At 33.9% G+C, this 24933-nt stretch overlaps 3 protein-coding genes and 1 pseudogene across 5 annotated transcripts; 1 reads left to right on the top strand and 3 right to left on the bottom strand.

Annotated features, from left to right (window-relative positions):
- Window positions 1–2395: 2395 nt before the first annotated feature.
- On the bottom strand, window positions 2396–12293 carry LOC18048792 (kinesin-like protein KIN-14J). Of its 3 annotated transcripts, none has more exons than XM_024188054.1 (22): window positions 11795–12293; window positions 10532–10691; window positions 10253–10410; window positions 10008–10106; window positions 8921–9128; window positions 8535–8659; window positions 8324–8407; window positions 8117–8194; window positions 7936–8028; window positions 7829–7858; window positions 6820–7161; window positions 6658–6739; window positions 6457–6552; window positions 6202–6381; window positions 5969–6075; window positions 5690–5868; window positions 5249–5413; window positions 4908–5161; window positions 4650–4813; window positions 3764–4290; window positions 2943–3037; window positions 2396–2821 (listed from the first exon to the last, which is right to left on the bottom strand). In XM_024188054.1, the coding sequence occupies exons 2-22, from the start codon at window positions 10614–10616 to the stop codon at window positions 2760–2762; spliced, it is 3213 nt and encodes a 1070-aa protein (XP_024043822.1). In that variant the 5' UTR covers window positions 10617–10691; window positions 11795–12293; the 3' UTR covers window positions 2396–2759. The 3 variants fall into 3 exon arrangements, with proteins under 3 accessions (XP_024043822.1, XP_006439545.1, XP_024043823.1); XM_006439482.2 differs by having other exon boundaries at window positions 10532–10682; XM_024188055.1 differs by lacking the exon at window positions 7829–7858 and having other exon boundaries at window positions 10532–10682.
- Window positions 12294–18162: 5869 nt separating this feature from the next.
- On the bottom strand, window positions 18163–18525 carry LOC18048791 (E3 ubiquitin-protein ligase RNF181). The gene has a single exon (XM_006439481.1). The coding sequence runs from the start codon at window positions 18523–18525 to the stop codon at window positions 18163–18165; it is 363 nt and encodes a 120-aa protein (XP_006439544.1).
- Window positions 18526–18732: 207 nt separating this feature from the next.
- On the top strand, window positions 18733–21589 carry LOC18048790. The gene is made up of 5 exons (XM_024187038.1): window positions 18733–19034; window positions 19382–19448; window positions 20008–20056; window positions 20997–21041; window positions 21343–21589. Exons 1-5 carry the CDS (start codon window positions 18786–18788, stop codon window positions 21407–21409), a joined length of 477 nt encoding a protein of 158 aa, XP_024042806.1. The 5' UTR covers window positions 18733–18785; the 3' UTR covers window positions 21410–21589.
- A 2214-nt stretch (window positions 21590–23803) lies between these two features.
- Window positions 23804–24654, bottom strand: LOC18048789 (annotated as a pseudogene).
- Between the last annotated feature and the right edge of the window lie 279 nt (window positions 24655–24933).

Raw genomic sequence — 24933 nt, 5'->3', positions numbered from 1 at the left:
TGCATACATGATATGTTTAATTAAATTTAATATAACCACTACTTTTATGATGAGTTCTCAAAATAAATACACATATGTTATAATATCATTTACTTGTTATATGACTGACATGATACCTCTAATGTATTTTAAAATTTCTCGACCCCCCATTAGCTACGCTAGCCTCATAATTAACTTCACGTCATAGTTAATAAATTTTACGTTAATTAATTATACGTAAACATAAACATGCAGATGAAATGTATCATGTATGAAATGAAATGAGAGGACGGTTTTTTGTTAATTAAAAAAAAAAAAAGATTAAGGAACGGACTTGATGATACAAGGAGACTAACGAAAAAAACTGATTTGAATGCAGCCTCCATGTTTTCGATGCCAAAACCGAAGATGGCAAAGTTCTGAAAACCCGAGACTGAGAGCATAAAATAATAATAATAATAGTAATGTGGGTTTGGTTTGATTTGATTCTGATTTTGATTTAATTATTGAGTTTGCTTCTCTAGCCTGTACTTCATAGGGAAGAATATATTATAACCATAAATGGTTAATTAGAATCATTAATTTTATTTGTGTATGCTTGAGGAAAGATTTTATTGATTTGACTACTTAGAATTTTGAAAATGGCATGTTAATCTGGTGATTTTATCCCATATATATGCTGCACATGCAGAGAATAAGATTTATTTACATATATACACACCTGTAGTATATTACATTTTTATTTGGCAGGGGCAGATTTTCTACTTAATTTGCATCAATCAATAATACACCTGCATGCCAGACAATTCATTTGCGTATTTTCTTTGTTTATTTATTCATTTTGTAATTAATCTTTGGCAATAAGTACTGCACTGTAAAAGAAAAGGAAAATTCTTAATTTAACTATTTTGAGATGTTAAACCACTCATATATGGTAATTAGTTTTGACAGCAATGCAAGAAGATCATTCATCGATTAGTATTACTAGGAATAAAATAAAAAATTATTAAGATCATTGACGTTATATTGTTGGAATGGAAATAACCAAAGAATACTCAATTATTAAACTGTTATAAGAATATAAATGATTTAATTTAACATAACATTGAATAAAATTTATACATTTATAAACATGTATATATAATAATTGATAACTTAAATAAATATTTTTTATTTATTTTATTATCTCAATATTATAATAATAATAATAATAATAATAATAATATAATTAAATATAATGATTTTATCTCCTAATTAATAATAATTTTTTATTTTTTTTTAAAAAAATTAGGATATATATGAAATTGTATTAAATATAAAACTCATTATGAAAATTAGATTTTAAAAAACTTCTCTTTCATTATTTTTTAAAATTTGATGTAAGATAAAGTGATTTTGCTGAAAATAATTTAAAAAATTTACCAAACACCAAAATTAACCTTTAACTTTAAAAATAAAAATCACTTTTAAGCCTCTAAAAATGAACTCTTCATATTTTAAAGATTTAAATGACCCATTTCCACAAATTAATAATTTGTTGGCTATTTTTTGTTTGATTCTTAATTGACAAGTTGACAGTAAGCACGATTCCCATTGTTTGTTTGCATAGTTTTTATGAGTTTTTATTGCAAGTATTTGACAATAATTCGTTGATTCATTTATTTTTAATAGTAACTATGCGTATATAGTAACTAAGCTATTATGACATATGTCGTATGTTTGTCTGCCAGGATGACATTTTCATACTGATATTGCCATGGTTGTAGTGGACATGATTCCTTCTTTTATCTGCCTGGAATCATTTATGCTTGCTTGCATTAGGATTAAGATTCTCTGTTTTTTTTTTTTTCCTCTCTTAATTTCTCTTTGTTTTTTAAATTTAATTGAAAAAAATTAACTTAATTATAAATAAAAAATAATTTAACTGTTAATATTAAAATTTAAAATTCAGTTTTAACCATTCATTTAACAAAAAGAAATTAAAAAAATGAAAAAAGAAATAAGAAAAGGATCCTTGTTCCTTACGCACAAAACTGTACCATACAACACACTCAAGATTTTTTCAGAGGGCTGTAATATGAAAGTAACAAACTTTATACAGTGAGTCTGAAGGCCTAAACAGAAAATTTTAATACCTAACAAAATAACAATGACCTGACTTTCAAATTTCAATTTAACCCTCTTTATCTTCTTTTTCTATTTATTTTTTTTCCTGCCCGCCCTTTCCCAAAACCTTATCCATAGTTTCGCTCCCGAATGTGACTGAAGACAATTTATGAGGGGCATAATGTATTTTCTTTTGTTGGATCCTCTGCAAACTAAGGTTTTATTTAACATGTATTGTCATGTTGTAATTTTCAAGTTACAATTATTGTGAAATGAACACTCTAGTTGTCGAAGTATGTATATAATTTAACGTAAAAGTCCTATTAATTTGATGGCAAGAGCATAATACTAAAAGAGTGACTAAAACAAATTTATAGTGCGTTTGGGACCCATGCCATATTCCAGGGGAATATTCGCTACAATATAGGGTGGAGAGCAGCTGCCCCAAACGCCCCTTAAATATGAGCAAATCAACAAAACGCTACACATAAACTTACATTGAACTGAACTGTCTTCAGTATATGTTACAGAGAGAGATACTCCCACCTAACCCTACCAATAGAAAAGATCGTATGAGATAAGCTGAAGAATTGAAGGTCAAGAGTGATGAGCCTGATCAAAATTACACACTAAACTGGGACTCGCTATCATTTTACTACTAATATGCTTCTATTTTAATGCCATCCTCTGGGGTTCTTGGTTGAAGAGGAACTGCCAGCAACTGGTTTTCGAGAACCTGACGTATTTCAAGACGATCGGAAACAGTTAGGAGGGAAATTTGAGAAGGGACACTATATTATCAATAAATCAAATTAATTCATCCTAGCCTTGGCAAAAACATATTCTAGCTCACATACTTGATGGAGTCTTTGAGGTCAATGAAAAGCGTGAAGAATTTTTCGGCACTGGCCTTTGTGGTGCGGGTTTGGGATGTTTGGATGGAAGACTGGGTCTGCATTCAACCACAAAAACTGAATAAGATAACAGATTTGTTTAAATGAGGTGATGCAATAACCATTAAAGTCAACAATAATAAAGCCACTTCCACTTTAATAGTGTATTTGCATGTGTTAATGAAAAAAAAAATATTTAATTTGTACTATTATATTGAAATATATAAAAGTTGATTTCAAGATTAAAAATGTGGGTGTGGCTAAGTTACATTACAGCACTTAATCCAACCCAAGAGCTGCACCCAATAACTCAAGACATGCATCTATCAAACAACACTTGAGTTATTTGATGCAAACTCATTGATTAGCATGATCTTAATAGTTCAGATGCTTCTGAAAGAGCATTTGTAAAAACTTGCTATCTTCGCTTATTAAAAATAGATGACAATGTCAGCCATACAAACTCAAGAAGTTCAGGCATCCGGCTGATGATCCACCAAAAAAGAAGCAAAAGGTCAAGAAAGTTCAAAAGGGTATAAAACAATATAGCAAAGTACTCATGAAACTGCAACTATATAACTGAAAATCTATTGAAAGCCCCAAGGCTTCCCCCCCCCCCCCCCCCAAAAAAAAAAACTAATTCTTCTGATCTAGCAAATGGGTGAAATAAAAATAAGAAATTTTTGCACTGATAAAATAATGCAAAGTACCAGAATGTGGAAAATCCTACTGAACTCCAAAGAGAATCTCAGCAGTAATTATAATATTAAGTTGAAAATACTCACTTTTTGGTGTTATCTGATTTCTCAGTTGGTTTTGAAGGTTCAGGGAAAAGAGTGAACTCCACCACGCTGGTTGAACCATCAGTTTCTGTTCCCATAGTAAGACCACCATCAGATATGTCACTCAATCTCTCCTCAGAGACCTCATCCCCAAAGCCCAAGAGCACAAAGTCTTCAGTTAAATTCTGACTCAAATCCCCAGTGGAAACCTTTGATGGTAAGAGACATTCCTTTTGATGTCTGATGTCCTCCAATGAGTGCAGCGAACCAGCTTCAGAGCGTTTGTCACTGTAGTCTGAGCAATTGTCCATATTAGAAGCTGCTTTGTCACTATGTCCCGGGCCTTTGCCCACAGGTGATCTTTGACTTGCTCGAGGGCTTGCCACAGAACGTCTTCTTGGAGATGAAGAGGAACGCCCATGGCTTAGTGAGCGCACACGATGCCTCACCCCACTGATATTAGCCTTAAGAACCTGCAACCGCTCAATCTCTTCATCTTTCCTAGTGATAATGTCCTTAAGAGATCCAACCTGCAAGACCGAATCAAAACAAAAAAAAAATGAAAATAACATGGGATGAAAGAAATAAATTTTAGAACAAGACTCATCAGTTTAGTCCCAAGAATTCCCCTCCGACAATCGATTGCACTATACTTCGCAAACGGACAAATTGAATAGAAGTATAGAACTTAATGTGCAGTTGAGGGATTCAGAATAACGGGTTTGTTGTTGATATTGGGATGTGTATAGCAGACTTCCTGGACTTTAAGCAAAATTTTAAAAGTCATCATTTTGCCTAGGAGAGTAAGTTTAAGTCACAATAATTAAAAACATTACAATAGTAGTGACCCTGCTGAAAATTTTTCAGAAGAAAGTACTGTAAAAATAACCTGTTCCATGAGTTCTCTAACATCTCTTCCCTCCTTGTTGCTCCGTGCAGCGCCTAATTCAACACCAGAAACTCTCTCAGCAAACTTCAAGGTACTTATGGTTTCAGAATAGGAATCTACATCAGGATTAAGCTGCACCATCATAAGGGTCTTTGCTTGACCGCCTGCAAAAAGCAAGTTGTTCATATAGACATGAGCAAATGACTAGGATTGTATGCAGAAAACCATGTGGTCTTCACAGCAGAAATCAATTATTACCCAAAGAACTTTGGAGTACTTGAGTCAGTTTACTATTCCTATAGGGGACATGAGGATTCTTGTGTGCTAGAGCAAAGATTACATCTCCAAGGGCTGATAGTGATTTGTTTATATGTTGTGCCTCCCTAAGTCTGTCACCTGTTGCTTCAGAACGATCCACCCGTTCACTACCAGCAAGATCTATCAAATGTAGGCTGCCACGCAAAATAGCACCGTTTTTCAGGTCCGTGCCGCGAACATGTATGGTAAGAATGCTGCACCAGAGAAGTAAGTGGTTACACCCTCGTCACAAATAACAAGAGGAAGTAGTTGGCACACAAAATCAATAAAGAAAATACAACCTGTGGGATCGACTACTTCTTTCATTAAGTGCCGTAGAACATACAGCTCTATTCATTAACCCAATATTCATTAATTCAAGAACATCTGCGGTTGATTGAACAGAGTACATACTTGCTTCAGGAACAGCTAACCCATTTGGTAGGGTGGCATTCCAAATCCCAAGTGTGTGCAAGTCAAGGGAAACATAGAAATCCTTAAAACTGTGATCAAAGCCAAAAAACAAAACAGACAATACTACCATAACAGTTGACTGGACAATGACAAATGATATACAAATTGAATTCGTAAATGAACAATGGAAAATAAACTTTCAGTGTACATGCATAACAAGAAAAAAATGAACAAAAAATAAATAATCATATTAACCAGCCAAGAAAAGGTCTGGAGTTGAAAACCTAAGAATGAGGGAAGAATGAGTACGACCAATTAATAAAGGATATCTTCTTTGTGGACCATCACTTGAGAGTAGATCACGAACTTGCTCGTTATAAATCTCAACCATCTGCACACCAACTTCATATAGAATGGAATTTTTCCTACTTTCTGAGATCTCGAAAAGATCATTCAAGGCTCGATAATTGACACCCCAATCTTCTGTCGAAGATATGCAAGGCCCACTCTGGGGATTAAAAAAAAAATAACAAAGGAACAAAATGTGAACAGGTCAATGTTTTAAATATCAAAACTTTTCACATAAATTATGCACAAAAGTTACACACCATCGTATAGGTTTTTCCAGATCCAGTTTGTCCATAGGCAAATATACAAACGTTATACCCATCTAGAACAGATCGTATCAATGGCCGAGTGTCTAAGAAAACCTCCTCTGTCATCATATGGCAGTTAAGTGATGAAGTCAGAATTTTTCCTACTCATTGCAACTAAATTGAACATATGACCACAAAAATGACATAGCTAGTCATAAAATCACATAACATCAATAAATTACGACCTTGAGAGGCTTCTGGTCCAAAAACCTTGTTAAACTTGAAGAGCCGGTGATTGTCTTTTCCTTGTTTTAAGGGATTCGAGACCACTAATTCACCATTCTCACCAATATATTCTATGGTTGTTTGCTTTTTACTTTGACCCGGAAGGAATGGCCTTATTCGACAATAAACTCTAATATTTCCTGTTTGGAAAAGAAAATATAAACATCAAGCTAGTCTCTAAACAAACAAAACAAAATTTGCACTGCATGATGTACCTTTCAAGTCTTGAACTTCATTATACAGTCTTCGATTTTCTGCTAGAATTACATGATACTTTTCAGCAGCATCTATAAGCCGTTTAAGGTTTAGGCCTATTAAATTAAGAAGGTGGTCGTCGTGAGAGAATATCCAACCAGTAGCCGAACAACAGCTTGATAGCAAACTCAGCTAAAATGATAGATAGTTATCATTCTTACCCAAGCAATCAAATTCCTTTGAGTAATTCTTTTTTGTTTCCAAGACTTCATGTTTTGTGGACTCAAATGCTACCCTCAAATCCTAATCAATGAGATAATTGTCATGTCACTGGAATAAGCATCAATGCACCAAAAGTGCAAGAACAAACAATTAAAACAGACCTGTATAACCCCAAGCTGACAACCCATAAAGCTCTGGTAAGAATGCTCTATCCTTTTCCATCTTTGAGATTTTGATTCAGATAATGACTCAAGTTCTTCTACTTTCTTCTTTGAAACTGTCAAAAGACGCTCAAGTTCCTGAAGCTTCTTTTGTGATTCAATTTTAGTTTCATAAATCTGCTCTTCCAATTGCAAGCAATGCAATTCATGCGTCCTTTTGGCCAATTCCAAATCTTGTTTCAACGTTGAAATCTCAATATCACGATCATCATTCTCTTTTTTTAATCTAAGTGCGTTCTGCTCTTCAAGCTTTTCCTTCTGCGCTATATTGGTTTTCTCAGTCTACAGCAACAAGAAGCAATAATCAAAATAATACAACACAAACAGATAAATAAAACATGAAGTATTTCACCATAACAAAGTTCCTAGTTATCACTAACTAAAAGGCCAATGTCAACTACTGTCAATTTTTATTAATTTAATTTTTTGTTACTTTTACATAATACGGCATACTAAAAAATATCAAATGAAAGAAAATGACAGTCTATTCATCTATAAAGGCAGATGAAAAACCACAGTAAATGAAATGATAAGGTTTATAGTAAGAACTTACACTAATTAAGTTATCATCAACCATAACGACTTTATGGAACATGAGAAATACAAATGGAAGATATAAAGGATACAAGTCAATAATCTCTAGATACTTCAAGAGTGAAATTAAGGGTGGAAAGCATTTCATTCTCAAAAACATATAGTCTTGTTAGTATACATTAAGCCACGTGACAAGCAAGAAATACAATTAATTCTGAAGCTTTTCACCATAAATATGCAGCAAAATCATGCTCAATAATAAGAGAAGCAGCATGATTGAAAACTGAAGACAAAAGAATCAACATGTGCAGGAGTTTTGCAATAGCAACCGCTTTGATTTAAGGAAACTATATCAAGACCATGCATTAAGTTTCAGGACATTGTGAAATCAACAAGGGACTTGAGTTGAACACACCTTTATTCGCTCCAGTTGGTTGGCAACAACCTACAAAGAGGAGTTCACATATAACACAAAGTAAATAAACAGCTAAGCCAAACACCCCCAGACTGGTAATGAAGTACCTGGTTCTCCTCTGTAGTCCCCACTGTCAGGGTCTCAAGTACTCTAATTCTTGACTTGTATTTCTCCTCACGAGCCCTAAAAAGATTATTTTGCTGCAGGATAGCACAATAAGAACATGAAATATTTGGAAGCAGTTCATTAGGAAATATGCTTTAGACATAATTATTTACAGCAATTTACATTTTTGAAATTCTGATATTGAGTTGCAGTTCGTCTTTCAATCAGTGGCACAACTTTCCTCAGTAGACATGCCACACGCTGAGAAGAGAAAAGAGAGAGGAAAAAGGGTAAAAGCTACAAATGAGGGTGCAAAATACCATATGCTCTAGGAAAAAACAATATAATGATGTATAAAGTAAGGCACGCTTAGAAAGCACACTGCCCTACATGAGGTGCATCCCCATTCTTTCTTTCAACGCATTCATCCAAGATTCTATTCACAATATTGAACAGTGATTTAGTGGAGGCATTCTGCATAGATAAATTGCAAATTTGCATTAGAACGACATTGTGACTCAAGATTCTGTAGAAACACTAAAATTTAACAGAGACTGAGGTCTGATCATGAGCAGACACATAAAGAAGCTGAGGAACTTACATCCATGCAGCTTGAATTTACAAATTCCAAAATTTTGACATCAGAAACATCTGTATAACCTCCTTCCTTCAGATGGAGCACATCGTGAAATGTATGTGCAAGATGATGCATCAAAGCAGACTCCTCTGTGAAATATTATTAAAAAACGAAATCTTATAAGCAACATTGCCAACATAGTCATGAGAAAGTATAATTATTAATTTGAAAAATTAAATAATATCAAGTCCTTCAGTCTCTGTCTTGAATACTGCTGGTATTTCATGCTAAATAAGATGTACTAGACAAGCAAAACATTTCTATTCTACATGCTAGGAAAAGGAGGAAAAAACAAACAAATGCATATTCAGTTAACAACTCTTCTGCATCATTTAAAAAGATAGCCATACCTGATGTAGCAGTACTATGCAAACTATGCTGGAATTTTCTATCTAAAGAGTTACACTGCCTCTCCTCCTGTTCTGTGGCAGGGAATTTATCTAACCTTGACACATTCCATCTTTTTCTATAATGATCTTGGATTGTGTCTTCTTCGTCGCAGAAAGAAAAACTTGCTCTAAGTGATCTAAGGCACTGCAAAACCGGCGCCATGTTCCCCTGCACAGTATCTCAAATAATCATAGAGATGAGCTAGAAGGAATAAAGAGTTACAACCAAAGAAGAGATAATATAGGACTGCAAGACTTAAAACTTCAACCAGTTAGTACCAAATATCCAAGTACAGATCAATGTGGACAACTCACTATAAACCAATACCAAACATGAGGGTTGATTCTCATCAAAAAATCACCCTTCCAACCTATATTCAATCAGGTTCAGCTAATTTGGTTTTGAATGACAGGTTTTTGCTACAGCGTGTACTTTGTATACATGAACACAAGTTTTTTTTTCCTAAAAGACATAAGGCATTCAATGCTTTACTTTCTAACAAAACACGTACAAAATCAAAGTGTCAAAGTATGTTTTTGCATTGATAATGTGGCAAACACATCATATTATAAGATTGTTTGTAGTGAAACTGCAGTAAGAAATATTTTTCAAGCTTTCCAAAGAAGTTTCATATCAAATCTGCATACCACTCTCAAAATATAATACATATTTAGCAAACAGCAGTGCATTCTCCTACTACTATTAAAATGATTGTTGAAATATGTATCCCCATTTTCAAGAGTCTGACACAACAAGTCTTTGATGAAAGTTTCCTGCAAAGCCGCATCCCATCCAAGGGTCTTTTTCAATAATGATATATAATGAATCCACGCTGAAAAAGGATCATTGCCAGCAGAATAAATGCGCCCAATAAGTCAACCCAGAACCTCTCTCATCTCAGCTAAGGGCTAACCGACTAACCATGCATACCTCAATTCAAATTGGCTCACAATGGTTCTACAATTCAGCAATCCAACTAAGAGACATGCTTCAGAAAACATTGAAATGGTATATGCTGCAATTTCAACACACAAAACTTTAAGGTACCTGCTCCAAATCTGACAATTCAAACCTGGGCAATCCCATGTCATCCATAGCTGCAAGAAACCTCTTGACATTCGCAGGACCAGGCTCAAAATTGGCACCCTAAAGTATAAAAGGAAATGTATGTTCAAGTAGAAAAGAACAGCATCCAAAATGGAACTGCAGCTTCAGGTTAAACGATGAAACCTTTACAAGAAAAGGAAATGAAATCACACTAGTACAATATATCAACATAATATGAAACCAACCATTTCAACTGAATCAGGGCTCAACTTGTTCAAGACAAGGCACAAAACCGTGCCATCAACCAAGCATGCCCTAAGTTTCTCTTCTGAAGCCTCAAATGGCAAATGTATATGAGGGATCATCTCATTTAACCATTCCACAAGCGTTGATAGCTGATTACCTACGTTAAATTAAATTTCACAGGTAAGATTTAGTGGGATGAAAACAAATATCAGCACAATAATGTCTGCCATATGCATGCAAGCGTTTGTGAGCGGGGAGAGAAAGTATAAATTTCTTACCCTCAGCCATGTTATCAAGAGCTTCTATATTTTCAGCAGGAGTTCCAGTTGAATGGTCAAATACCCCATTTTCGTCCGATTCCATTTTTACTATATGCTCATTAGGAGAATTACTGGAATTCTCTATTGGCAATCAATTATGGACACAGTGCTGCAGAATCTACAAGTTAATTAATAACAGTTTTTTTACCATGTACTATAAAGTGTGCATCTCAAAGTACAATATGTCTAACCCCACTTCCTGTCATGTACGACCTAACTCAATTCAAGGGAAACACAAATTTTTCAAATAACAACGAGAGCAAGGTACCACCTCCACACCAATGAATTTCAAAACAAAACCCACCAATTTTGTGGAACTCAACAAACATGAGATTTAAAATGCAACGAGTTATATATATATATATATATATATATATATAACAATTCTCAGATGTGAATGCCTAAATGCGGATTCGCTATTAAACCATACAGTGTTATAGCTAATTGCACAAAAATACTATTACACCTTATGATGTAATAGCGAATCTACACAAAATGTGCATGTTTGTGTCGACATGAGAAAAGGATATATATGTGTGTTAATCAATCTCAAGTGCGGATGCCCACATCTTTTAAAATGCAGATTCATTGTATACACCATATGGTGTATACAACAAATCCGCATTTTAAAAGATGCGGGAATCAACACAAGAGATATAAGTCCTTTTCTCATGCGGATGCAAAAATTCAGATTCATTATTACACCATATTGTTAATTGAACAAAAACTACAACATCATATTGCGTGACAGCACATACAAAATCTACATTTAGGCATCCGTGCCTGAGAATTGTTATATATATATATATAGACACGCACGCACACATACATCCACACTTTCTAGATTTTCACTTATAAATAAATAAATAAATTCAGCATATTCTTTTCTTTACCTACACTTCATGTGAACCGAAAAAATAAATACTTAGCATAATTAAGCTAAATTTTCAATGTTAGCAAGCACGTATAACATAAATTTCAATTTTTTTTTTTTTTTGGCTATCAAATTAAGTATAATTCGAGGAAAAAGAAAATGAGAAACCCTAACAAGAACTCAAAAACCAATCCTTTAAATCACACGGTTCTCCCTCAAAAAGCAAACAACCACACGCAGAGTTACAAGCAACAAACAAATTCAAACAAATGATTGATGTTCCGCAGAAACCCGAAATTTTGAATACAAATAACAAGTAGAAACAAAATGCAGTTAGTTCTACGAACCTGAGAGATCATAACAATAGACGCTGCTTCGTTTCAGATCTTACAAAGCCAGGAACCGTCGAGAATTGAGATAAAAAAAAATATCGAACAACTCTTAAATCGATATGAATTAAACTCAACAAGCTTTCAAAACGAAACGTTTCGAATTGTCAAATTAAACAACAATTGAAGCCTGAGATCTTGTAAGGAAAAGAAGAAAAAAAAAAAAGTTATGGCTGTTGTTGTTGGGAAATCAAATTGTAAGATTATGAAATGGACGTGCGTAACCGTGAGCTTTTTTTTTTGTTTTTTTTCCCTAATTTCTCTCCCAAAAGAAAATTCGTTTTTGGTTTTGTTTTTAGTTGCTTTCTTAAAAAAACAGAAAGTGTCCTTGTGTTGATGTTTTCTGTTTAAGTGCAGTTTATGGTCTATCGAAAGAAAAAAAGATGCAGCTGTGGGCCCACTCCTCTAAATTTGGAGTAGGGTTCCCGCCTTGTGCTTTGTTTTCTTTCCATCTTCAATTTTGCGTTCCCCGATTTTAAAAAGATTTGAATTAGTAACAAGTAACAAACAAAACACCAGCCTCCGCGAGTTATTAAAATCGTGTTCTTTTATTTTGGAAGGATTTCTATTTTATGACGGTGATATATACGTTAAAATTTACCTACAAAATAGTCGAAACTAATATTATTTATAGCATCTTCTTTTAAACCACAAAATAATTTATATTAATATTATTAATATAATTCAAAATTTAGATATTTAGTTTCGTATTTAGCTAATAATGTAAATAATAAATAATAAAATATATATTCAATTGATAAAGAATATTTTTTTATTTAATCAATTAATAAGAATTTACATAAATAAATTATTATATGAATATTTGATTCATGATACTCGTATATATAGTGTATAAGTCAAATTACTTTAAAATTTTATTTAAATAACTCAATTACTTCATAATATGACATGTCATCTATGTATATGTGAACTATGACATATCAGACAATTCTCACTTCAGAGTTAGTAAATAACATGTCATCTACTCTATGAATAAATTACTGACATATCATACACAATCCATGGTATGTATGACATATAAGCTATTTAATTAAGTTGTAAATGACATGTCATCCATAAGAGACCAAAGATTTATTCAATTTATCTTCAACTTGAATTTTTCCCCTTCTAACTTATGATGCGTTTACTAAACGGTAATCATAATGGACTGGGTTCAGAATATGAAATACGAATCAAAATAAATTATTTACTTTAGTTGTATAAATCATAATCGAAATAAACTGTATTGTCATTAATATGTTTATTTTATTTTGAAATTGCAACGACTTGTTACAAGTTACTAAAATAACCCATTCTAACAATAATTAAAAAATAAGAATAATAATAATAGCAATAACAATAACAATATAATATAATTTTATTTCAGGACAAAAGTGAAATTATGAAATTTGGGTGGGGTAAAATGGAAAGTTTTAAGTAATGCAAACTTGGTTCCCTACCTCTCTAATGGGAATCAAGTTCTCATTCTTTAATCCAAAAAATATGTGAGCCCCATAAGTTTTATTTCCCTTCTCATCTCTATTTTTATCAAGTAAATAACATTAATCATTCTTATTTCGATTCTCCAATGCAACAAGTAAACTCACCATTAATTCAAATTGAAAAAACTACTTATTAGTTGAGTGGTCAACTCCTTGTTGAAGTAAAAGAAAATGGCGGCTAAACAAGATAGGAGATTCATCCAACACCTTAAATCTTTAATGCTAAGATAAGCTAGATATTTAAAAAGTATTGATTTTTTTTAGGCAAAAATAGGAACAAAACCACCTTATGTTTGGAGAAGCATCTTATGGGAGAGATAGGTTATCCACAAAGGTTTGAGATGGAGGAATGAGGATTGGTGATTTGGTGATGGAAAGAGTACTTAGACTTATCAGAGTTGTTGGCTGCCAAGACTAATACATTTAAGCCTTTTTCTCCCCAAAAACTTTTCCTAGACTCCACCGTATCTGAGATGGTTAAAAATGACAACAAATGGAAGGAGGATCTGATTCAACGGAGCTTTATGGAAGAAGATATCAAGCAGATTTTAAATACTCCATTACCAAGAGTTCCTAGTCCTGATCAACCTTTATGGCTTTTTGATAAAAAGGGTGAGTGGTGGCCTTAAAGCTAAACTTTCCTGATCAACCTAGCACCTCAAACAATTGGCAATGTTCATGGAATGTCATTTAGTCTTTAGATTTTACCAGCAAAAGTTAAAATCTTTGTGTGGAGAGCAGCAAGAAGTTTACTGCCTACAACAGTAAATCCTTGAAAGAAGAGGAAACTGCAAAGCCCTTGGTTTCGAAATGTAGCTAGTAAAATATGGAGGCTTACACCTTATGAAGAAGATCTTAAATAGTCGGAAAGCATAGATATCTTTAGTTGTGTTGGAGATAGCAAGGAAGAGAAGCAAATCTAATATGGAGCTAATAGTTGCAACATGCTGGATTCCTTGGCATCCTCGAAATCTCTTCTTCTTCAAAGATAAGAATGGAGATTCTCAAATATCACTTGCCAGGGCAGAAGTAGAGGTGCAATCTTGCAGAAGAATTAGGCAACTTTGGGAAAGAAATCTGAAACAAGACAGCAGTGGAGTCCCCGCCTGCAGGATGGCCTAAACTCCATAGAGATGTAGCTTTTGCTAAATCTGAAGCCACAAGATTAGTTTAGGGCTTGCAAAAAGTGCACGTTGTTTTCCTCTGGTGGCTGAAACTTATGCTCAGGAGGTAGTTGACCTGGTGCTAAACAAGAAAGGAAGAAGCACTGAAATTTTTTGGATTGTTTCTGAAATCCAAGAATGTTTGAAGAGTTTGCAGCAAATTAAATTCATCATGCTCCGAGAATTTGTAATGAAGTAGGTCATTCATTAGCACAAATAGCTTTGGAACAAGCTAATGCCGTCTCATGATTGAATAACATCCGGCTCATTTTTGTATTTATTCACAATGTTAACTAAATAAAGATATCATCTCTTGTAATTTTTAAAAAAAAAAGGTAAAAGAAAATGATTTTCCTGAAATACTAGAAGTCATTACCATCGTCATCTCTACATTTAGGTGCTGTAATTACAAAAATTCTTGTATTATATAATTCTTCTAATCGAACCCTTCTATAGATACAGGATTTTTACCAAAAAATTTAACTTAGCTCGTAATATAATTTCACTCATTCTTTAGTTTCTTTCTCCACCACCAAGTACTGTAGTAGTTGATCATTTTCTAAAAAATCGCATTATTATCTCTATTTCTTTGCTCTTCGCATTTGTTTTGATATGCAATAAGGCTTAGGTGCGAACGCCTAAATGTAGATTTTACAGGAATTCGTTATTATGAAGTTATAGTGTTTTTATTCAATTAACTATAACACTATATGGTATAATAATGTATTTATCAAAAATCTGTGTTTAGGCACCAGTAACTAGAAGTATTATTATTATTGTTGTTGTTGTTATTGTTGTTTCTCTAATGAGGACATCTTTATTTTAATAATGTGAAGATAAAAAAAACATAGATTTTAATGCATTAACAGGCAAAAAAAATACAATCTCTAATGTATTAAAATTTATATTTTTTATTTATTTTGCTAACATGTGACATCTTCATTTTAACCTATGTTAATTGATATTTTCTGAAAATTTATCTCTATCAAGTGAATTTATTTACCATCTTAAGTTCTATTCAGATAATTCTTTAGAAGGTCAAATGTACGGTGGTTCCATCAAACTAAAGGAAACCAACCTTCATTTGCCTTTGAATTATTATAAACAAAAATTGATAATATTATGATGTCACTATAGTTTTTTGCAACAATATCAAATAAACAAATAACGAATTCACCTTTATTATGTTTAATAAAATTTCGGGTAAAAGCCATTTAGAGGAAGTAAAAACTCTCTAACCGGTATCTGGTAAAATGAGATTGAAGGTGTAGGATAAAACTTTTTATCAGGACGTCATGACAGAAACATATACATGTATATTAATCATTATCAAGTGCAAATGTTAAAATATGGATTTACTTTAAAGTAGTATCGTTTTATAGAGTATTTCATCCACATAAGAGAATAACTATGTAGATGAGTTCTTCTCTTATGCGACGCTCTCATTTTTTTATTACTCTTATTTTTCTGTACAAATATATTTCATATAACTTAATAGTCATGGTTAAATAATGATATAACTTATTAACATGTCTGCGTGAACAAAAAATTAAGGACATCTATACTTGAGAAAGCTATTAAGACATACGATTTAATAGAGTTAATTTCAATTTACTATTAAATTATATGGCAACAATTGTTCAATTACATATAAAGACATAAGGCTTAATAGCGTGTTCTCATAAAAAAAATAAAAATAAAAGTGTCCGCACTTGACAATTTCTATATATATAATATTGGAACAAATTAAGGGACACAACTTTCAAACATAAATTTTAAGCCCTTGGATTAGAAAATAATAAAGGGTAAAGATTGAATGATATGAGTCATGGTTTGAGTTTACTTTGAAACAAGTCTAGAAGAATATTTTCACCTGAATAAGGATAGATGATACTGCATGTTAGATTTTACATAAAAATCTAAAGCTTAGACCAGGTGCTTTATTTTCAAACACAAATTTAACACAATTTTTTAGTCATTGGATGATTGGATTTCACCCATTTCAATGATTTATATTGAGATATGAAATTTTCATTTTAAAATAAAATAGTGGGTTTCATTTGCATATTATAATTGTTTCTCTTCTCTCTCTCTCTCCCTTAAATCTCTTTCTCGTTATAAGTTATAACCAATAATAAATTGAGACTTGGAAAAGAGACTAAAAAATTTAAGAAATCAATTTATATATGGGCGAATTTCAACTTATCCTCTATTTATCAATTTACCTTCTAAAAATATGAAAACCTCAACTTACTACTATTTTTGTTCATAAGATTAAAAAAACTTCATCAACGAACTCCTAATTTGTCCTAATCTTTTGAATGAAAATAAAGAATAAAATGAGATTTTCACACTTTTAAAATATAAATTAAATTTTATTATTTTATCTAAAAGATGAAGGGTCTGGCAGCGCAGCTGCTCCTCATGCTTTAATTTAGGGGAATATCCCCTGGAACACCCTAAATTAAAGCACGGGGAGCAGCTGCGATGTGGCAGCGCAACTGCCCCAAACGCTCTCGAAGTAAAGTTTAAGCCAATAATTAAAAGTTTCCAACACCATTTAGAGAAGCTAAACTCACAATAAACAATGAAGAGAATGGTTCCCTTTTATCATCCATAAGCTTCCACCTTATATTTCATAAAAATAAATTGGTGGAATCCCATCAGTGACATGTATTTCATAAAAAATAAACTGGTAGGATCCCGTCAGCGACATGGAAAAAAGAGGAAAAATTAAAAAAAAAAATTACATCGTTACTCTTATGTACAATGGAAAATATAACTAAATCTCACCTATATATCAATCACATAAGTTTTACCCTCTTTCAAAATTGTCACTCTAAAATCAAGTTAAATCTCCTTGTCATTTTTTTTTTAAGACTGATTAATCATTAGATTACTGCATTACACAGATATTTACAATAACTGCTTATTGTAGCAGAGGGGTATTACACTGATATTTACAATCAGATATACATGATTGAGACTTACATTATTACAATGAATTCTATGAAGTACATGCCCAATACAAATAATCCCTCACAGGAGAGGATGTCCATACTCCACTTATATTTCGCAAGGGAGAAGAATATAAAGAATATTTAGCCCCCACAATACTTTTGTGGGGGCTAGAACCGCTGCCCTCACAAGCGGCCAAAAGGAACCATTGATAGAGGCGCGATTTTTTTTCCAAAAGCAAAAAGGAACCATTCTATGGCAAGGATTACTGCCATTAGTTTTTTTTTTTTTGGCCATTAGTTACTGTTGGCAGCCATTTTTTCGAAGCAAAAATTAACTTCCACAAACAATTAAAGCAATAAGCAAATAAAATAGCGTATTGTTTGCTGTTTGTTTTGAGTTTGGTTCTATGCAATTCTAGTTGAATTTCTTAGATGTTAGAACTTTGCGAGATATGGAATTTTTTAGCGGAGGCTACGAGGAGAGAAAAAAAAAAAGAAAAGGAAAATTAAATTAAATACAAAAATAAATGAGGGGAGAAAAAAAATTAAAAGCTGCTAATTAATATTAGGGTAAAAAAATGAAAATAAAAATAAAATATACAAAAACTTGTATTTAATTGATATTAATAAGAAAAAAAGGGTAAATTTATTACAAGACCCAACCATGGTTACAACTTCGGGATGAGGAATCCCAATTCCAATCAAGAACAAGAAGACACAGCCAACCTGTGGCGACACAAGGGACACGAATTGTTATTTTTCAACCACCGGACAATGCAATCGTCGTGATACATATGAGAGCAACCCACGCAACAAGCCTCTGATCCAACTGAGAACTCCTCCAAGCAAATGGCGCAGCAGCAGGACTGCGACTCCTCAATTTTCACCCTCTTCATATTTGTATTTGCTTGTTTGCTTTCATCACGACGACGACTCGGCAACTCTTGACGATGATCAATTAAACCGGGCATAAGGAGCTCCATTTGATCTGCAACAGTCAGCGAATCACTATCCCAAGGTCGCGCCACGAGATTCACCCATTCCGTTAGATTCCAAGTCGCCATCTCCACAACTGAGACAAAAGGTAAAGTTTTTTTTTTGTTTTTTTTTTCCCCTTTCTCTTTCTAACGACAGTATCGAGAGCGAGTTTGTGTGTGTTTGTAAGTGAGTTTGTAGTTGGTGGTGGTTCATTTTGACGGGCGTTTATTTAAGTGTCCCGGTCCACTTAAGAAAAGGAAACCCGGTCCAAACCCGGTCCATTAAAATTTAAGAGAAAAAGAAATTGAAGAATATTTTCTAATTTCTAATCATCGCGCAAGGCGAGATGGAGGAAGAAGAACAACAACAGTTTACTCAGCATCCAGAGTTCCCATGCTCGGACCCCGATAATGCTCCTCAGTCAACTTCTGCCGAACCCACGCGGGATCCCGATAGACTCGAGAGCACCGAACCGAAACCATCCTTCAATCAAAACGACATCGTGAAAGCTCTTGAGGTGGTGGAGAGAGACTCCGTCGCCATTGCCGACAGCTTTTCTTCCCTCTTTGCTTCCCTCCGCCTGGCTCTATCTGAGGTACCTCCACAGACCTCTGCTGAATTCATAAGTTTCAGTATTCTTGTGAATTTTAAAGTTACTTTTCTTTGAATTATTTATTATTATTATTGTTGTTGTTGTTGTTAATATGTAAATTCCTAGGAAAATTTTCTTATATTAGATTCTGGTTCCTCAAGCTTAAATTATATGTTATTTTAGTGATTTTTTTCAAACTTTATATGGCCTTTTTTTTTTCTTTTTTAATTGTTACTAGTTCACGTTCATAGACCTGATTCAGTGGTGCATAATTCTTTGTCCTTTTTCTTTGTGAAATTTAGGACTCGGGCATGTGAAATTTATCTTATAGAGCAATGTGATTATTGTAGGTTACTAGCAGCTCAGTTGATCACATGCAATGCTTTAGTGATGCTGCAGGCCGCCTTCAAGAATCAGGTAAATCGAAACATTTTTATTTAAGCCACAGCTGTTGTGAGAGGAGGGGGAAAAAACCTCTAGCAGTGAAATAAAAATTCATTATCCTTGGTAAATATGACTTTGAGTAATATTTTTGACAAAAATAATAAAGCTGTTATGAGTTTTTTTTTTTATCAAACAACAGTCAGATAAAATCACCTTGGCTTAAGAGTTTACTGAACCCTTCACAACTGTAGCATTTAAGCTACAGCTCCCCATCAACTGTACTGAATGGACCCTTAATGATTCATCAATCCCATAGCCCACAATTTGTTGTAACATAATTAACCAAGCTTAAAATCCCATGACATTTAGAAGCACTACTAATTGTTTAAATCTCTGTACTTATGCTGCAAAATGAGGTGGAAGGGCAGTAGGATTTCTGTATGGGCAGGTCGAAGCAACCTCTTTGGTTTCAGTACTTGTCATGTTTGGGTCGTTCTCTTGCTATTAATTGCATAAACCAGATGCTTGTAACATTTTTTTCATTTGATATGATGATTTTTTAACAAACCTTCCTTGTCCTCATACTTGGCAGTCCTTGATGCAGCAACAAAAGGAAATCATTATATAAATTCATGTCTCAGGTATCTTTCTATTGCAGCTTTTAGTCTTTTATGCAAAATACTCAAGAATTGAAAAATGTTGGAAATAAATGTAGATTTTGGTCCAAAAAGTGAAGTAAGAAATTGCTGAACTGAAGTGATGATGCATATGACAAAGAACTGTGTTTATTTATTTATTTTTAGTGGTTGTCTATAATGCATCCGAATGAGGTCTTGCCTATTACTTTGAGCTGCACTGATGGAGGAAGTTATGTGGTGGAATTGGAATGCTTCATTGATCTTTTCATTGCCATTTGTTTAGTTTCGAATGATCTGATTAACATGTTATTGATCTAATGACTACAAAACCTTAATACATTGTTAAATGATTGCTTTCATATTCCAAAAATAAGGAGCTTTGGGTAATTGCTGTAGCTGACACTTGGAGATTTTAGAGATTCAGAAGTCTTATGTGAAATATAGGTCTGGAGTATTGTCTTATTCTCATAGATATAAGTTGAAGCTACCTTCCAGGAACCATATTTTGGATTTATTTTATCTGATTTATTTCCGAATTTAGACAAATCTACTGGTATTAATTTTGGTGCCATATGCAGATTCTCTCTAAACCATACATCGCCAATTTTCCATTGCTCTTGCAAATATAAGTGTGTGTCTGACTCATGCCATCAGAGAAAATTTTGAGCCACCTAAGATGCTATCAGAGAAAGAAACTATTTTGTAAAGTCTTCTTTGCTATAACAGTGCCAAAGGTCAGACTTGTAAGGCAGAGAAAACCTGCCAGTGTGCAGACTGATAAAATGAATTTTGATTGTAACTTGGTTTATTGGTGACTTTTGCATGCATTTTTTTCCTCAACTTGAATGGGAACCACACACCAGTAGCATGCATACCAAAAGTTTAACTCTTTTTCATGGTTATTACAGCCTGATCTGATCCATCATTCTGATTTCAATTTCAGATTAAATGAGGAAATGAAAGGCATCGACAATCTAGCTGCACAACTGTATCCTTTTCCACTGTACTCGGTGTGTCATATGTGATTTGTTTTACATTGCTCTGGCTCTTTTTCTGCTTCTTTGAGCTGCTAAGGAAGGATCCATTGGTGTATCCTGCTTTATTCTTAAATGGATGTGGGTGGATGAGAAGGTGGCTTATTTGTTGCTATTTCATAAAGATGGCAGAGAAACTCATATTTCATTTTGTTTCTCTCCAGATTTTAAAAATGTTCATCATTGCACCATGTGATACTTTAATTGGCTTATCCCTAATCATTGTGGTATTTTGGTTCCTTAATTCTTGTGAAGAAAATTCCTGAGGAGGAATGTAGATGCTCTGGACACAGCTGTAAACAGACTTGTTCGACCTCTGTAATGTAAGTTACATCAGTAACATAAACTTTTTTTAGCTTAGTATTGATCATGAATTGGTTTTATGCTTTAAGTCTTAATTATTAAGTGCTGGGATGGCCTTTGAAACATTGAGATATTGTGATTTCTGAAGATTGTATATATTTTTGCCTTCAACAAGTAAACTTGCTTTCTGGAGTTAGTTTTTGGCAAACATTGCACGTGATCCAGCATTCTTGAATTGTATTTTAGGACTTGCAATTTCTGCGGTGAGAACTTGTAATATGGATTAAACGCACACATCCAGAAACAATCTGCAATACAAAAGCTGAAGAATTGAAGACCACACCATATATATACACACACACACCACCGAACATTATCAACCACGTTGGCTTTTCTGTAGCAAAGAGAGGGACTTTTGGGGATCCTTTGGCGTTCAAAAGAAAATTTAACCAAGCACCTTTGTCACAACTTCCACAAAGCTCATGTACGAGGGGGAGCTCAGAATCGTTAAATCTCAAAAATTATTAAGTAATAATTTCCCTGAAAGCAATTTAATACGTTTTCTATGTTAATTACAAAAACCAGCAAACTATGCATCGCCGCCAAATATAACAGCAACTGATACTCATTTTTCGAAATTCAATCTCTGTCAACAACTCTTTAAAAACTCTTTAATTGAGTTGGTCACGCATTTCATTATCCCATCGTTTGAGGGTTGAACGTCTTGGGTCTGAGCTTTTTTCTTTTCTTTTTTAATTTTTTAATATATTACTTTGGTTTTAGATTTTAGGGTTGGAGTTTTAATTTTGACACACCACAACAGATTCCGACAAGTATTGGGCTGGGTTTTAGATCCCAGCTTACATGGACACTATTTATCAATATTTATTTTGTGAGTGGTGCTATTGGCACACCACTACTTTCCTTAAAAAACCCCTTTCCTTGCCGCACCCCAAAGTAAATTGATGAATGCAGTGTGATTTGAAACTCTGGTTTATTTCCGAAATTAACCCCCTTCGTCATCTTTAACAAATGAACAACCCCTCCCCCCCCCCCCGGGGGCGGCAACTGCAACAATTTTTTTTTTTTAACTAGCAAATACTTCAAATTGAAATTGAAATGAAATCCACTAGAGTGTCATCAAGTCACTATGATAATAAAAATAAATACACTTTAAAAGCAAAAAAAATAAAATCTAAATATTTAAGTAATTAAAACTCCATAACAACATCTACTCTTCAGCAGCTGATTCACCTCTTTATTTGTTATGCTTCCCACATTCTTTTGATCTTGTGATAGATATAAGAAAATATATTTTTTTGTTGATTTTTTATACTAGCTAACTAGATCGAATTATTATTTTTTTTTTAAATGCGAAGAATAGAAGATTGGATTGAAAACCAGTAGTTGGGGATAAAATTTAAGACTAGAAAAGAAAAAGTTAATCGATTTATTGTAAATTAAATCAATAAGATTAGTTTTGAGAAATGAATGGATACAAATAAATAAGTTCTAAATATAAATATGAAGGATGAGAATTTAAAACCTAAAAAAGGAAAAAAGGGTAAAGTGATGAGGGTAATTTTGGAATTAAAATGTGATTTTTGAGAAGTGATGTATATATAAAAATATTTAAGCGGTGCACTCAGAAAAGGGGTTTTTTTAGGAACTTAGAGGGGTGCCAATAACTCCACTCTTATTTTGTACTCTCTAATATAATATTTAAAAGAAAAAATCGCAATCTCTACGACTCTATTATATTGAAAACAGGTCTAAGGACAACCCGCCATTTTATATACCGTGAGTGAGATTCATGCTTTTTTTTATGAAAAGAATCTCCCATTCCCGATAAGTTAACAATGGTTGAAATTTTATGATGGGAGAGGTTAATTACGAACTAGATTTTGGATGATTGTTGGAATTTTAATTTCATTGTGGAAACAATGTGCAGATTAATCACACCCCACGTACAAATACAATCTTCAATTCGAATTAGTGGAATTGATGATACATAAATTCATTAAGCAGAGAGCCAAATTTATGGGAAATTTACCTATTTTGCCACTTTTACAATATTATTATCAAAATTAGCCACTTAACAGAATGAATTTCTTATCATCATCTCCAAGGCAATAGGGGAAATTTACAAAAATAACCATAAAACTTTTGTTATTTTTATAATTAACCCTCTAAACTTTTTTCTATCAACATTAGCCAAAGACAAGCATTTCTCCCCAAATTACCCTTGTTTACAAACCAAAAGCAACTTTCTTTCTCCCTTTTTATCAAACCAAACGCAACTTTGCACTCTTGAATCATCACCGGTGACGGCAAAAGACAACGGTAAACGCCGACGGCAAACGATAAAAGTGAAATCCGATCATAATTCATCCGAATCCAACACCAATCGGCATCACTGAGTGGTATAAATTATTTTCTGAACTTGCGAGAGAGTTTCAGGGAACTGCAGTCGTGGGTGAATCTGGCGACAGGGTGCCTGTCGCACAAAGCTTCGTGCGACAGGCACCCTGTCGCACATAGCTAGCAGTTGAAGGTTCAGTGATAACTCGATCTCCTCCACACTCCCACCTCCTAATATTGCTCCACACGCCGCACCGCACGTGTGCAACCCACCTTCATTTTTCTTGTATGTTTCATAGGTCATTTCCACATCTGTAGTACCATTCAATTTCCGATCATCATCTCATCACATTGACTACATTGTAGCTCATTGTACTGCCCCTCCACAACACCTTGTGATCCCATGGCGCGTGTCATCTCAACCATCACACGTAAAATCCGACCCGAGTTGTTTCCGGCCGGGTTGTCGGAGCTGGCCAACAACTCCAGCCCAAACGGAAGCATTGCATCCGCCATGAGAAGCTTCGTATTTGGTTTGCATGAATGAACGAGGCTGCATGCATGACATGCAAAGCAGCAGCAGCAACAATGGCTTGTTCGCGGTGGCCCCCGACGAGCTCACAGGCGGCCACACACAGCACGGGTGCCATGTTGACTGGGGCGGCAAAGACAAAATGGCGCATGGGCTCGTAAACTTCTACCCGCTCCTTTACGACGACGGCCTGCCGGAGGTGGGCCCCAATATCCTCATGTATAGACGTCCAATATGCTACAGGAACAGGATGCTAAGATGTATTCTTTATCTGCATTTGCACCTGCATCTTGTTGCGTTACTTGGTTCTGGTTCGTAAAAGCCAAAGCACAAGAAGAGCCAATAGCAGTCGGCAGATATGGTGGCAGCATGGTGTTATATGCATCAAGGTGCAGTTGCAAGTGCAGATGAATGCCATTTTAGCTAGCTATTTGGATTTTGGATTTTGATATTATTATCAACATGATATAAGGAGCAGTTCTGTGACTTAATAAGTATGTTAAAATGGTCTACTTATATTATATATGTTATTTAATCAGCGTTTAGGATGGGAACGAGCTGATCAAGAGATCAAAGTAACCCTAGCTATAGCTAACAGTTGACTAGATCTCTTCATTCACTTGAAACCATTTTGACGAATTGGAAAATGA

This window comes from Citrus clementina, unplaced genomic scaffold (assembly GCF_000493195.1).
Source record: "Citrus clementina cultivar Clemenules unplaced genomic scaffold, Citrus_clementina_v1.0 scaffold_3, whole genome shotgun sequence".
NCBI classification, from domain to species: domain Eukaryota; kingdom Viridiplantae; phylum Streptophyta; class Magnoliopsida; order Sapindales; family Rutaceae; genus Citrus; species Citrus x clementina.
This window is presented reverse-complemented; position numbering and strand designations above follow the sequence as displayed.